The sequence below is a fragment of the Cynocephalus volans genome, chromosome 2, assembly GCF_027409185.1.
Source record: "Cynocephalus volans isolate mCynVol1 chromosome 2, mCynVol1.pri, whole genome shotgun sequence".
Classification (NCBI taxonomy): Eukaryota; Metazoa; Chordata; class Mammalia; order Dermoptera; family Cynocephalidae; genus Cynocephalus; species Cynocephalus volans.
Genome location: NC_084461.1, coordinates 185645374 through 185659811, shown reverse-complemented (window position 1 = coordinate 185659811; position 14438 = coordinate 185645374). Strand labels below are relative to the sequence as shown.

Sequence of the window (14438 nt, the reverse complement as noted above, 5' to 3'; positions counted from 1 at the left end):
TGTTCTCAGGTCTGAAGTTGGAATTTGCCTGTGTGGAGCCTCTTGCTCAAGCAACTGAGTTGCCAGTTGGTTATATGATGTGTGTCTTTAGGATCATTAAGCACAGAAGACAGAAAGGATTTAAGTCTGGGTATAGAAATTTTCTCATTAAAACTAGACTTATGTCTTTACATGAATGTATATTTTTTGTGGATTTGCAAGCATGGTCCAATTATGTGGATTCATATTATGGATCAACAAAATATTGAAAAATGAATTAAGGACCTTCCATGTACTCAGACTTGCTCTTGTTGCCCTTGAAAGGCTTTGAACGGCAGGCTGCTCCAGGTGTTTTGGGTGGAGTGATGGCTCTTTGACAGAAACCAGGGAAAGTTCCAGAACTGAGGCCAGATGGAGTTGGCTCTTAGAGAGAGGAGCTGCAAGCGGCCCTGATGCTGATTTTAAATTTGTGTGTTCCAGAAAGTAAGGGTGGTGCTAGGTGTCAATTATGCCATTTACAGATAATGCTTTTTTTTCTTCCTTACAATAAGGTAAGTTGTGAATGATGACATCATGGTCTTTTCATTTAATTTGTGAGCTTCTGTAGAGCTCTCTGGTTAGATGTCATGAATGTGAGGCTAGGGGAAAAAGGACCGTAGAAATGTCAGTCCTTTACTGCACTCCGTGTGTCCATCTGAAAATAGTAGCATTTAGCTCTGATCTTCTCTACACGACTCATGGCTCATTTTGCTCCTTCCATTATGTAGGTTCCAGACAGTGACACAAATGGTGAGAGTCTGGAGGAATGAGTGTCTGAGGGTCTTCCATGACCGACTGATCAATGAAACAGACAAGCAGCTGGTCAGTACATGCAAGTGTCCCAGCAAATCCAGAAATCTAACCACAAAATTCTTCTCTGGGTACAACAAGCAAGTGTAAAAAAAAAAATCCCAATGTATTTTGTATGTATGACACTAACTGCAAAAAAATAGACGCTAAGAATATAAGTCAACAGGAAAAGGAGGGGGTTATTAGCTACCTTGTAGCAATTGGGAAAAAAATCGAATGTGAATTACTTCCGATAATAATAGTGTGTGCTCTTTTCCTGATAAGTTTTAGCACCTGTAGAGTTGAGTTTGGGTCCTTAAGTGGTCTCATATTTTAAGGTACAAGACCACATAGGACGCTTGGTCATGGAACATTTTAATGATGACTTGAAGGTGGTAATGAGGGATCCCATACTGTTTGGAGACTTCCGGATGGCTCTGCATGAAGAGGGAACACGTGTTTATGAAGACATCCAGGACTACGAAGCAGCCAAGGCCCTGTTCCAGGTGTGGACGGGACTCGCACTTCCTCTCAGGGCCATGGGCCAAATTGGGGAGCCAAGCATTGCATGGGTGCCTAGAAGGATAATAGCCAGGGCTGTGTCTGATCCAGAGGTTCCCACATCCAGTGGTGCATGGGAATGCCATTAGGAATTTGTTGAATGCAAATTCTTGGGGCCCACCCCCCTGAGATTTGCTTCATCAAGCCCATGGAGGGTCCAAGATCGTGATGCACAGCCAGGTTTAAGAGCCACTCATCTGACTCCCTAATACTCCTTGTCTCTTAGTTCATGAGCTGAGCCTTTCATCTGCTTTGGCTCTCTGGTGGCCAATCAAAAACCAGCATATCAGGGCCGAGCCCGTGGCGCACTTGGTAGAGTGCTGCGCTGGGAGCGCGGCGACGCTCCCGCCACGGGTTCGGATCCTATATAGGACTGACCGGTGCACTCACTGGCTGAGTGCCGGTCACGAAAAAACGACAAAAAAAAAAAAAAAAAAAAAAAAAAAAAAAAAACCAGCATATCAAAATCTTGATTGCGAAAGCTAGATTAGTTCAGTAAACCCGAATTATTTTAACTATTTCAACTACTATAGGTGTTCAGAAAAATCTCTCCTCCTTTCTTAATCTCTCCTGGACAAAAGGAGAGAGTCTGCCTCTTAAAATCCAGTGATTCTTTAAAAAATCTTTTTTGTAATTCAGGAAATTCTTGAAGAGTATAGTGAAAGCAACACCAAAATGAACTTGGTTCTCTTTGATGATGCTCTGGAGCACCTGACCCGTGTGCACCGCATCATTCGAATGGACCGCGGCCACGCCCTGCTGGTTGGGGTCGGGGGCTCAGGGAAGCAGTCTCTTTCAAGGCTGGCTGCCTTCACAGCTGGCTATGAGGTGAGTCCGCTTTCCTTCCCAGAAATAGGTTTTTTATGTCAGTTCCTGTAGCTGGTAGTTCATGCAAATATTGGGCCGATCTATAGCAGATCATAACATGATGTTTTCCTTGAGTATAGAGATGGAGTTTCTGTTGATTTTTTGGGGGGTTTGTTTTTGGCTTCATATTATATTAAATGAATATCCAAAGCATCTTACCATTGTATTGTTTTTAGAATGGAGAATTTGACAAATCAAGGGCAAAAGTCAAACCCAAGCAAATCCTGGGAATTGTGACATGTACTCGTGTGGTAATGGGCTTGGCCCAGACCTCAGAGGACCCACTGTAGATTTCACATTCATGTACACTCGTGAGGAGTAAAAAGGGCACGGAGATGAAGGACAAGGGGAAAGACATCCGTGACTAAGTTATCCATAACTGAGTTCAAAATAGGTTTGAAGCAAATATGACAAGTTTTATGGTTTTTTTAGCAAATGTTAAATATGAGTGGTAGGTAGTGTAGGAGCATTACGGTATTCATTACGCTTGGTTTATTTTAAAAAATATCTTCACCAATCACTCCCACAACAAAAGATTATACTAATGTACGGCAATGTCCATATTCCACACACTCTTGCAACAAATGGGTATTGTCATTGTGATATTTGCCAATATTGTAGGTGAAAAACATTGCATTTAAATGATTCTTCAATTCATAGTGAAGTTTGAAGACCTTTTTATAGATTCATTGGACATTTGCCTTTCTCTTTTGTGAATCGCCTCCCTGTATACTTATTGGTTTGTGAGAACTCTTTATATGGAAGAGTGATCATGGTTCATTCAATGAATCCAGCTCACAGTATTTCACAAATATTGACCTTTTGTTTAAAGTATTTCTAAAAAAGTGAAAAATGAATAGGGTTGACTTACCTTTACATTTGATAAAATATGTACTCGAAACCATCCATTATTAAAATGTAGTTGTTTTACAGTTTCTTGCTACTCTGTTCTGTAGGATAAGATGTTCCCCTCTGGCAAGTTGATTTTTTCTTTGATTAGTCCTGGTATATCTGAAGTATTCTCCTCTGAGGTAGTGCCACGAGGAATCCCAGAGAGATTGTTGAGGGACAGAGGTTGAGAGGAGGATGAAGATGGATTGGACTGGAACGGGGCCCTGGGAAGTGGAGGGCAGGTGGGTAATGTATGAGAGTGGAGGTTCACACAAAGTGGTGCCAGGAGCTGTTGAAGGGCAGGGGAGAGAGCGACACTTGGGAGGGGCAAAGAAGGTCTGCAGGTGTTGGCTGGAACTGGAGACTACATTCTATTTAGCTGGAAGGCGTCCTTATTGCCTTGACTTTGTGTGTGTGACTGTGTGTGTGCGTGTGAGAGTGTGTGTGATGACTTCGTGTGTATGGGTGTGAAAGTGCACATGCAGAAGTGTGTGCGTGTGAAAGTGCGAGAGTGACTGCGAAGTGTGACTGTGAGCCTGAGAGTGCACATGAGTGTCTGTGTGAGTGTGACAGTGGGTGACTGTGTGCAAATGAACAGGACTGAGGGGGGTAGGGTACAGATTTCCCAGTTACTGTAAATCTGATGTGTTTCCAAAATGATGGTTGCTGGTTGCAGTGATAGTTACAACTTCTACCTCTGAGCCAGAATAAATGCTTGAACAGAAAAGGTGTGCTTTAAATGTACATCTTTATTTACATTTACATGTATTTTGTGTTTAGATAGGATTTTCTAACTTAAGAATTTAACATGGCTTCTTACTTAACTTCCTTACGCATCTTGCCACAATTTATCTAACTTTATGTGACTCCAGTGTGCGGCCCGGCACACGCTTTGCGGGATGCCGCCCTCTTTTCCCTTTTCCTTTGTTGCTTGGCCTGTCCCTGCTGCCTTCCCGCCTGCCCAGGTCTTGCCGTCCCTCCCCCTGTGACTCCAGGACCTCATTTTCAGGCTGGAGAGAGTTCTTGCCGTGCTTGTTTCCTTTCCAGACCACCCACGCCCATCTGGACAGACCCCGTGCCCTCTGCACACGCTCACCCACCTCCACACGCACGCGCATGCAGAACGCGCGTCATGTCTGCATCTGCACCTTGCATTCCAAAGCATTTTGGGAAGATGGCCCGAGTCATCTGGTATCGCTGCCCGTGTGCCCCTAGCTGGCTGCAGATGCGTGTGCCCTCCCTGTGCACCTGGCATCTCCCAGCTTCCCCTCCTTCTCTTGACTTTGTGCTCTGTGTCAGCAGGTGTTTGAGATCCTGCTGAGCCGAGGCTACTCTGAGAACAATTTCCGGGAAGATCTGAAGAACCTTTATCTGAAACTTGGGACTGAGAGCAAAAAGATGATCTTCCTGTTCACGGATGCCCACGTGGCCGAGGAGGGCTTCCTGGAGCTCATCAACAACATGCTAACGTCAGGTACTGCCTGGGCTGGCTCTGCAGCTTGGCTTGGACGGGGGCCACCTGACATGTGTTCATGTTTTTCAGCATTTTACTATCTGCAGACACTGCTGTAGCCTGTACAGGTGTGTCCTCATTCCTCCTTCACAGCAGCCCTCGGGATAGGTCTGATTATCTTCATCTTGCAAATGAGACCCCTGAGGCCTGCCCCTCCTGAGAATCTCTTGAACTTGCCCGCTTCTCCATCACTGATAATAACGACAGCAGTCACAGCAGTAGTTGGTGTTACTGAGCATCCGCCCTGTGCCAAGGACCCTTCTAAGCACTTGTGCATTGCTTCGTCTCCACAAAAACCTGATGAGGAGGGTACCATTACCATCTCATTTCACAGCTGAGGAAAGTGAGGCACATGGTTGAATGGTGGCCCCTCAAAAAGTCCTAGGTCCTAAACTCCTGGGACTCATGAATGGAACCTTATTAAGAAAGAGGGTCTTTGCAGATGTAATTAAGTTGAGGATCTTAAGATGACATTGTGGATTTAAGGTGGGTTAAAGTCCAATGACAGCCATTCTCATAAGAGGGAGATTTGAGGCATAGAGAATAAGGCCATGTAAAGATGAAGGCACAGACCCCCACAAGCCAAGGAATGCCTTGAGCCACCAGAAGCTGGAAGAGGCAAGGAAGGACCCTCCCCTAGAGCTGTGGGTGGGAGCATGGCTCTGTTAATACCTTGATTTTAGGCCTCTGGCCTCCAGAACTGGGAGAGAATTCATTTCTTTGTTGTTTTAAGCTTCCCAGTTTAAGGTAATTAATTATGGCAGCCTAATACATGTACTAGGTAACTTGTCCAAGGGCACTGTGCGGGGAAGGTACCGAGGTGGGACTTGATCCCAGGAACCTGAGCATCATAGCCATGCTCATAACCTCTTTGCTATATCGAAATCCTGTCTGCCTTGGGGCCCTGCCAAGGTTCAGGCTGACTTTGCTCCACCAAATGGCTTAGAGGAACCTTCTTTCCCAGGGACTTATTGTACTTATTGCTGGTTCATTTTGGCATGTGACTGTATTTTTTATTGTATTGCTGTGTTATTCATTGAGTTTCCCTCCCAGCATTTATTCCGAAAAAAATTTTTTTTCCAAAAAGTTGACCAGCAAGGGGATCTCAACCCCCAACCTGGTGCTCTCAGCACCACACTCTCCCAAGTGAGCTAACCAGCCATCCCTATATAGGGATCTGAACTCGTGGACCTGGTGTTATCAGCACCACACTCTCCCAAGTGAGCCATGGGCGAACCCCTAATCTGAAATATTTTGAATGTAAGAGTAAGTTCAAAAGGATTTTACAGTGACTTCAGCGTACACCCATGTGGATTCTGCCATTCATATTTTACTGCACTTGCTTTATCGCATGTGTACACATCTTTCCCTCCACCCATTTCATTTTTGATGCATTTCAAAGTAAATTGCAGCCTCAGTGCACCCCCCCAAATGCTTCAGCATACCATTATCTAGAGTAAACTTACATACTATGAAATGCACACATTTTAAGTGAATATTTGCTTCATTTTGATCATTGGGTTTTAAGCTATATCTGTTTCAATGGGTTGTCAGCTCTTTTAGGGCAGGGACCGTGGCATCCACTTGGATTTATTCCGTAGTGTTTATTTCAGACACCGGGTTTGGTAGAGAATAAGATAGGCATGACCTCTGTTCTCCTTGAAGCTTGCAGTCCAGTGTCCAGTGTGTTGATTATCATCAAAGACAAAACCATACAAAGATACACAGCGATTCCAAGTTGCCATAGGTGCTATGAATGAAAACATGTGCTGTGAGAGAGAATAATGGCATGACCCATCTCAGCTCAAGCTGTTGGCAAGACTGGTTCCTCCTCGAGTTTCCCGGGAGCATCTGCTTCCTCATGTCTTCCAGCTTCCAGGGCTGCTGCCTTCCTTGGCTCCTGGGCTTGCACCTTTCCAGTCTCTGATTCTGTCATCCTGGCTGTAACTCTGCTGCTTCCCTCTTGTAAGGACCCTTGTGATCACATCGGGACCTCTGGGTGATCAGTGGTGTATTCACCCCTCTCAAGATCCTTAACCTGTCACATCTGCAAAGTCCCTTTTGTAGGAAATGTAAGGAAACATCTTCACAGGTTCCAGGGATTAGGAAGTGTACATCTTCAGGGAGCCATTTTTCAGGTGTAGATTTATGTTTTAAAAGATCCTTCTGGCTGCCACATAGTGACTTGGTTAGAGGGGACAAGATCAGGAGGGGAATGTTTGGAGCTACTGCCATGGTATGGGTCAGAGATGATGGATTTGGATGAGGGTGGGGCAGAGGTGGGAGGGAGAAGTGGGTGGATTCACGAGCTGTTTCGGAGGCAGAGCCAGCAGGACTTGGAGGGAGTAGATTTGAGCAGATTAGGGGGTAGGGGGAAGATCACAGGTGCCTCCCAGGTTTCTGGCATGAGTGAGTGATTAGTGATACCATCTACTAAGGGGAGGAAGGTCAGATCTGGGCTTGTGCTGTTTTGGGCATGTTGAATTTCCTACATTTAATGGGGAGTCCAAATGGGATGTCAGAGAGTGTATTAGTTTGCTAGGGCTGCCCTCTTGAAGAACCACAAAATGGGAGGCTTAGAACAATAGGAATGCGTCGTCTCAGTCTGGAGGCATGAAATCCAAGATCAAGGTGTTGCCAGGGTTGGTTCATTCTGAAGGAAAAATCTGTTCCTTGCCTTAGCCGCAGCAGCTGGTGGTGCGCTGACAGTCTTTGGCATCCCTTGGCTTGTAGAAGCATCACCCTGATCTACATCTTCATTTCCACATAGCTCCTCCCTGTCTCTGTGTTCAAGTTCTCCCCATGTATGAGGCCACCAGTCATATCGGATTAGGGCTTACCTTAATGACCTCATTTTAACTTGATTAACTCTGTAAAGACCCTATCTCCAAATAAGGCCACGTTCTGAGGTACTGGGGGGACCACAATATATCTCTCTTTTTGGGAAATGCAATTCCAGCCGTAATAAATAGGCAGTTGGGTATAACAGTCTGATTCTGAGATTAGGCGCCCAGGGTGGAGATGTCAACTTCAGAGTCACTGACATGTGGTTTGTGAGACCACAGAAAAGATGGATTCATCCAGGGGAGAGCCCAAGACTGGGTTCAGGTAGAAGAAGAAGGAGTGAGAGACCAAGAGGGTGGGGGGAGAGCGGGGGTGAGTGCATGTTCATCTCTTGCAGTCCTAGGAACTGTGTCAAGGTCCCCAAGACCACCCCTGGTTCACTGATTCGCTGGGAGGACTCCTAGACTCAGCACACAATCATACTCATGCCTGTGATTTGTCACAGCAAAAGGACACAAAGCACAATCAGCAGAGGGAAAAGGCACATGGGATGGTCGGGCAAAGACCAGGCATGAAGTGCCAGAGTCCTCTCCCAGTGGAGTCACATCGGATGCACTTAATTCTCCCAGTAATCACTGTGACAGCACCTACGAACTGTTGTCTACCCGGGAAGCTCATTAGAGACTCTGTGCTCAGGGTCCTTCTTGGGGACTGCTCATGTTGGCAGCCTCTGTCTGGTGTGCACTCAAATTCCAGACGTCCAGAGGGAGGGCAGGTGGTCAACACGAAGTATATTCTTTATACGGTTTAGGCATGGTGATCCACTCTTATCAGTTTATGGTGGCAGGAGCCCTTCCAAAACCTAAGCTCCCAAATGCCAGCCGAGAGCCAACCTGGGGAGGAGACCTTTCAAAGGCGAGCAGCCTGCTAGGCTGACTATTTTCTGTCCAGGAGAACATCAGATATTTCATTAAAATGTACCGCATAATTTGAAGTGGAGTAGACATAGTAAACAAGAAGTCCAGAAACCAGGGTTTCTGAACCACAGCACTATTGGCATTTGGGGCTGGGCAGATCTTTGTTGTGGGGGGGGCTGTCCTGGGCACTGAAGGATGTTTAGCCACATCCCTGGCCTCTACCTATTAGATGATAGTAGTTCCCTAAGTTATGACAACCAAAAATGTCTCTAGACATTGCCACATGTCTCCTGGGGTGGGGGGCAAATCAACTGCTGTTGCCAATCCTGCTTTAGAGTTACAGGTAAGTAAGGCTGTCATATATATGATCACCTTTGATGCTCACAATAATCCTAATAAAAGCAGGAGGAATTTATTACCCTCATTTTACAGATGAGGAGATTGAGGCTCTACACACACAGGTGAGCGAGCCCTAGGTCTCCAAGCCCGGACCCAAGCCCTGATCTTTGCAATCGCCATTTTCTGCTCTTTCTGTGATGTGCACTTCTGTCATTTAAGTCAGTGCCCAGAGAGGTAATAACCATGAGACTTAAAAAAAAAAATCCATATGTCTTTGTTTACTAGGAATCGTACCTGCACTTTTCTCTGAAGAGGAAAAGGAGTCTATTTTCAGCCAGATTGGACAAGAAGCTGCAAAGCAAGGGTTGGGGCCGGCCAAGGAGTCTGTGTGGCAGTACTTCGTGAACAAAAGCGCCAACAACCTGCACATTGTCCTAGGCATGTCGCCAGTGGGGGACACCCTGAGGACCCGGTGCAGAAATTTCCCAGGTACCCTCAAGCTGAGCCTGCAAATCCATTTCCCCTGCTTCAGCAGGGCAAGTTCCCTGGGGATCCATCCACCAGCAAAGTAAAACAAGACACAGTCATTAGGTTGAAATTTGGGCTCTGCACTGTAGGACGAGTCTCACTCTGTCCCTCCCAATTGTCACTAGGCGTGAGTAATGTGCTTTTGACACAAAGACATGTTCACACTCCCAGGTCAAGGCCCATAGAGCATGGAGGGTGGCTCTCCAGTCTCTGCCACTGGGGAAATTCTGCCAGCCTCCTGGAAAGCACAGTACCTGCCTTTAGAGCAGAGGTTCTTAATGGGGGAATGTTTTTTTTTTTGCCCCCCCAGAGGACATTTGGCAATGCCTCAAGACATTTTTAGCTGTCACAGCTGGGCATGGGGGTGGGTGTGGGATGCTACTGGCATCTAGTGGGTAGAGGCCAGGGGTGCTGCTGTACATCCTGTAATCTACAGCCAGCCCCTGCAACAAAGGATTATCTGGTCCCAAATGTCAGTAGTATCTAGGTTGAGAAACCCTGCTTTTGATGAATCAGACTTGGACAAGTCCATGTTATTCAATTTGTTGGCTACTGAAGATGCTATTAATGTTCTTGAGCATCTAGGGGTTGCAGAGTGATTGTCTTTTTCATCTCTCTTTCTCTTCAAGGTCTGGTCAATAACACTGGTATTGACTGGTTCATGCCCTGGCCTTCCCAAGCCCTTTATGCAGTTGCTAAGTCATTTTTAGGTAAGTCACAGTTATTACAGGGACTACATAGTTGGTATAATAAAGCAATTTGTTGTCATTTTTCTATCTTTGAATATTGGTCCAGTTGATCCTTCACTGTAAACTCCTATGGTAATGAATGGCTTTTTATCTTGTTAGTATGTTTCTGCTTTATATTGTGTTTTAGTCCAAAGGGATTTCAGGAGACTTATAAAGACAATTTATGATAAAAAGTTGGTTAGGTATTATCTAAAGCAGGGATTGGCAAACCATGGCCCACCAGCCAAATGTGGCCCACTGCTTGTTTTGATAAATAAAGTTTTTTTGGTACACAGACTCACTCATTAATTAACATAGTCTGTGACTACTTTTATGCTACAACTGCAAAGTTGAGTAATTGCAACAGAGACCATGCTCTTTGGCTATTTGGTTCTTTGTAGAAAAGGTTTGCTGACCCCTGACCCAAGGATGCCCCAAGGACCTTTTGGTTAACTGATTATCAGTCAGCACTGGATTTCTCCCTAAAGTTTCAAACACCTGAGGTCTTGAATATTAATTTTAATCTTTGAATAAGAAAGGGAGTCAGTTTATCTTCAGGGAAAATCCTTTTCTCTGGACCTAACAAGCAGACTTAACGAAATGACACTGGGGGACCTTGTAAATAATTTCAAACTTATAATACATATTCAGTAAATAAATAGTCCCTCTATATAAACAGAACTCATAAGTTTAATCATAGTGCAGTTTTTCAGGGAAAGGGGCTAAGAGAATGACTTTTTTCTGATGACATAACTTGGGGGTCAGCAAGCTTTTCCTCTAAAAGTCCAGCTCTGTTGCAACTACTCAGTTCTATAGACAATATGTAAATGAATGTCTGTGGCTGTGTGCCAGTAAAACTTTATTTACAAAAACAAGTGGTGGACCAGATTTATCCTTTGATCTGTAGTTTGCCAATCCTAATATAGATGTACCCTAGTTTTCATAGCTGTGTTAGCCATTTCCATGTGTTAGCACTTGGATTTGCTTTCAGTATTTGATATTTCAGTATCATAAATAACATTATCTGGAATTTGTTTAGATTTTCTTTTCTTAGAATATCTTCCCTGGAATTGGGATGACTATGCCCAAAAGTCTGAATTTTGTAAGGCAAATTTTTCATGTGTGCTGTAAAATTGGCCCTTGGGCTGTGGTTTTCTGACCTATGGTATAACTCAAGATTAGATCTGCAGAATCTGGATGAATTGATTCTTTTGATCAATCTTTCCTTCTTTCATTGTAATATGAGGCATATTCTGCTTTGAGGTGAATGTATTTCACAATCTGTCAGGTAATCCAAGTGATGTGACCTTGGCACTGGAAGTGGTCATTAATTCTTTAACAGATTCATAGAAGGCCCACCTTTGCCCAGTTTGTGCTGGGTGTGGGAGATCCAGTGGTGAATGGCTGAGTAAGCCCACCCAGCCTGCAGGTGGGAGGCTGCTTGGCTGGCAGGTAACAGGGCAGGGATTAAATGCTGTGATCTCTACAGAAATCCTAAACGCTTCCCGCCACGGTATCTTAGTCATTACGGAAGACAGATTGTCCTAACAGTAGGGAAAGAAAATTGGCTTTCTGCGCTATCAGAGAAATTGCCAGAGCATGGGTCAGTTCTGGGGTCCAGAAAAGCCATTGACACATGATAGCTGCTCTTTTCCTTTCTTTTTAAAATTAAATTAAAAAAATTTTTTTTGTGGTAATATGTATCACATAAACTTTTCCATTTTATTAACTTTAAGTGTATGTGTGGCATTAATTACATTCACATTGTTGTGCAACCATCACCACTATCTAGTTCCAAAACTTTTTCATCATCCCAAACTGAAACTTTGTCCCCATTAAACAATACCTCCCGTTCACTCCCTCCCTCCAGCCCCTGGTAACCTCTAATCTATTATCTGTATTTATGAATTTGCCTATTCTAGATATTTTGTGTAAGTGGAACCATGCAGTATTCGTCCTTTCATGTCTGGCTTCTTTCACTTTGCATGTGTTTTTGAGGTTCATGCATGTTGTAGCAGGTGTCAGTACTTCATTCCTTTTAATGGCTGAATCTTAATAGTCCACTGTAGGGATAGACCATATTTTGTGTATCCATTTATGTGCTGATGGACAGTTGGGTCATTTGTACCCTTTGGCTATTATGAATGATGCTGCTGTGAACAATGGCACACAAGAAGCTGGTAGAGTCCCTGTTTTTCAGTTCCTTTGGGTACATACCTAGGAGTGGACATGTGGGGTCATATGGTAATTCCATGTTTACCTTTTTGGGAAACCCTCTTTTCCTTTCTTTAAGGGGCACTTTTTTTTTTTCATTCTTCTTCTCCAGGGGAGAATCCAATGATTCCAGCTGAAAATATAGAAGATCTGGTGAAGCATGTTGTTTTGGTCCACCAATCCGTGGATCAGTTCAGCAAACAGTTTCTGCAAAAGTTGAGGCGCAGCAACTACGTAACTCCCAAGAATTACCTTGATTTTATTCACACATATTCAAAATTGCTGGATGAGAAAACTCAGTATAATATAGGTAAGACTTGGGGTGGGATGGTTAACAGAAATCATTATTACTTAGGAGTAAGGATTCAAGCGCTGATCTTTTCTTTAAGCAGATATTGCTTAGCAAGTTCAGGTACTCTCAAGATTGAGGCAGAGCAAAGCACATTTTGGATTTTGGATTTATTCTTCTGTGTGGGTAGGACCCTGGCGTGCTCTTATGTTTATTTTCAGTGTTGGGCCATACACTTTGTAGCCCTAAACTTTATCCCATTAGAGATATCGTTTAAAGCAGCAACATGCTCTGTTGGAAAATGCTTTTTAAAAGATGCTCTGGCCCTGGCTGTTGGCCAAGTGAAGCGCTGTTTTCAGAAATATATTCATTTTGGCTGATGCTGTCTCATTACTGAAAGATGCATGACATCTCATAAAAATGATTTTTCCTTCGGTGAGCCCAAGGGAGGTGAATCCCAGTGGGGCAACCAGGATGCTCGCCCCGTGTGTTGGGAGCGGTGCCCCCTTGACCATGAACTCTGGGTGCTCTCTTTCCTCAGCACAGTGCAAGCGTCTGGAGGGGGGGCTGGACAAGCTGAAGGAGGCTGCCATTCAGCTCGAGGAGCTGAACGAGAAGCTGGCCGAGCAGAAGATAGTGCTGGCTGAGAAGTCCGCGGCCTGCGAGGCATTGCTGGAGGAGATTGCTGCCAACACGGCCATAGGTGAGTGTGGGGCCAGCTCTGAGGTCGGGACCGCCCCCAACAGGACATGGCTCCACCGGGGACATCCCTGAGAAATGCTTTAGTCACGGAGTGTGGCATCTTTTGACCCTGTGGCTGCTCTTTGTTCTGAGTTAGTGTCTAGGCAGTCTTGTCCCCTTTCGTAAGCACCAAGACACTTCCATGTGTGGGAGGAGCCGCGAGCGTCAGGGGCTGTGCTGGCCCTTCCAGCAGGCACACCCTGCACTGAACTTGGAATGATTATCGCAGCTCTACCTTCCCACCCAGCCCCAGTGCTGCCTCCTCTGTGCTGCTGTCCCCGCCAGTTCTGGTCCTTCTCGGAGGTTCCCCTTCTGCTTCTCCCTTCTGAAGCTTTCCCACCCATGATCTTGCTACCCTCTTCCAATGAATGTATCCTCCCACAGCCTCAGCAAGGAACGATTCCAGGGCCGGGCCCCATCCCAGTGTCAGGGCCACCTGCAGCTTTGCTTGCCCAATCAGTGTTTGTTTGTGGGCTGTGGCAATCAGTCCCGAGACTTCGCAGCCTCGGGGAGATCCATGCACCCAGCATACGTTTACCCAATACCTATCGTAGCAGTTTCTAGGCTGCCATAGCAAAGTACTGCAAGCTGGGTGGCTTAAAACCACAGGAATTTCCTTCTCACAGTTCTGGAGGCCAGAAGTCTGAAAGCAAAGGTATTGGCAGGACTGTATTCCCTCCAAAAGTTCTAGGGAAGAATTCTTTCTCGCTGCTTCCAGCATCTGGTGGTTGCTGGCAATCCTTGGCATTCCTCAGCTTATAGATGCATCACTGCTATCTCTTTGTCCGCTGTCACACAACCTCTTCTCTGGGTGTCTTCACATGGCCTTCTTATAAGGATGCCAGTCACTGGATTGAGGGTCCACCCTAACCCAGTATGACCTCATCTTAAATTACATCTACAAAGACCTTCTTTCCAAATAAGGCCACATTCTGAGGTTCCAGGTGGACACGAATTTTGGTGGTGGTGCAGGGGGGACACTGTTTGACCCAGTACACCTGCTGTGAGTCAAGCCCTGTTCTAGGCATTGGGGTTACAGTCCTTGGGGAGGTGCTTTCATCCTGGTCAGGGCAGCCAGACAATAAACAAACCACTAATACGTGAAACTTCTGATTGGATTGGAGTTGGTGTCATGAAGGAAATAAACAGCAATGAGATGGAGAGGAACAGAGGGCAGGTCTCCTTAGGGCAGTGGCTCTTGAGCTGGGCCTGAGTGAATGTAGGAAAAGGTGATAAAGAGATGGAGAGTAGAGATCTCA

The 14438-nt window shown here is 45.3% G+C and overlaps 1 protein-coding gene across 1 annotated transcript in view; it reads left to right on the top strand.

The window, feature by feature from the left end:
- DNAH10 (dynein axonemal heavy chain 10) overlaps positions 1-14438 on the top strand; it is a 148161-nt gene that overhangs the window by 101734 nt on the left and 31989 nt on the right. The window contains exons 49-56 of the mRNA XM_063085892.1: positions 747-840; positions 1146-1313; positions 2008-2196; positions 4429-4600; positions 8965-9168; positions 9837-9917; positions 12262-12459; positions 12980-13141. Of these exons, the coding sequence (XP_062941962.1) occupies positions 747-840; positions 1146-1313; positions 2008-2196; positions 4429-4600; positions 8965-9168; positions 9837-9917; positions 12262-12459; positions 12980-13141 (1268 nt within the window). The remainder of the gene's footprint in view (positions 1-746; positions 841-1145; positions 1314-2007; positions 2197-4428; positions 4601-8964; positions 9169-9836; positions 9918-12261; positions 12460-12979; positions 13142-14438) is intronic.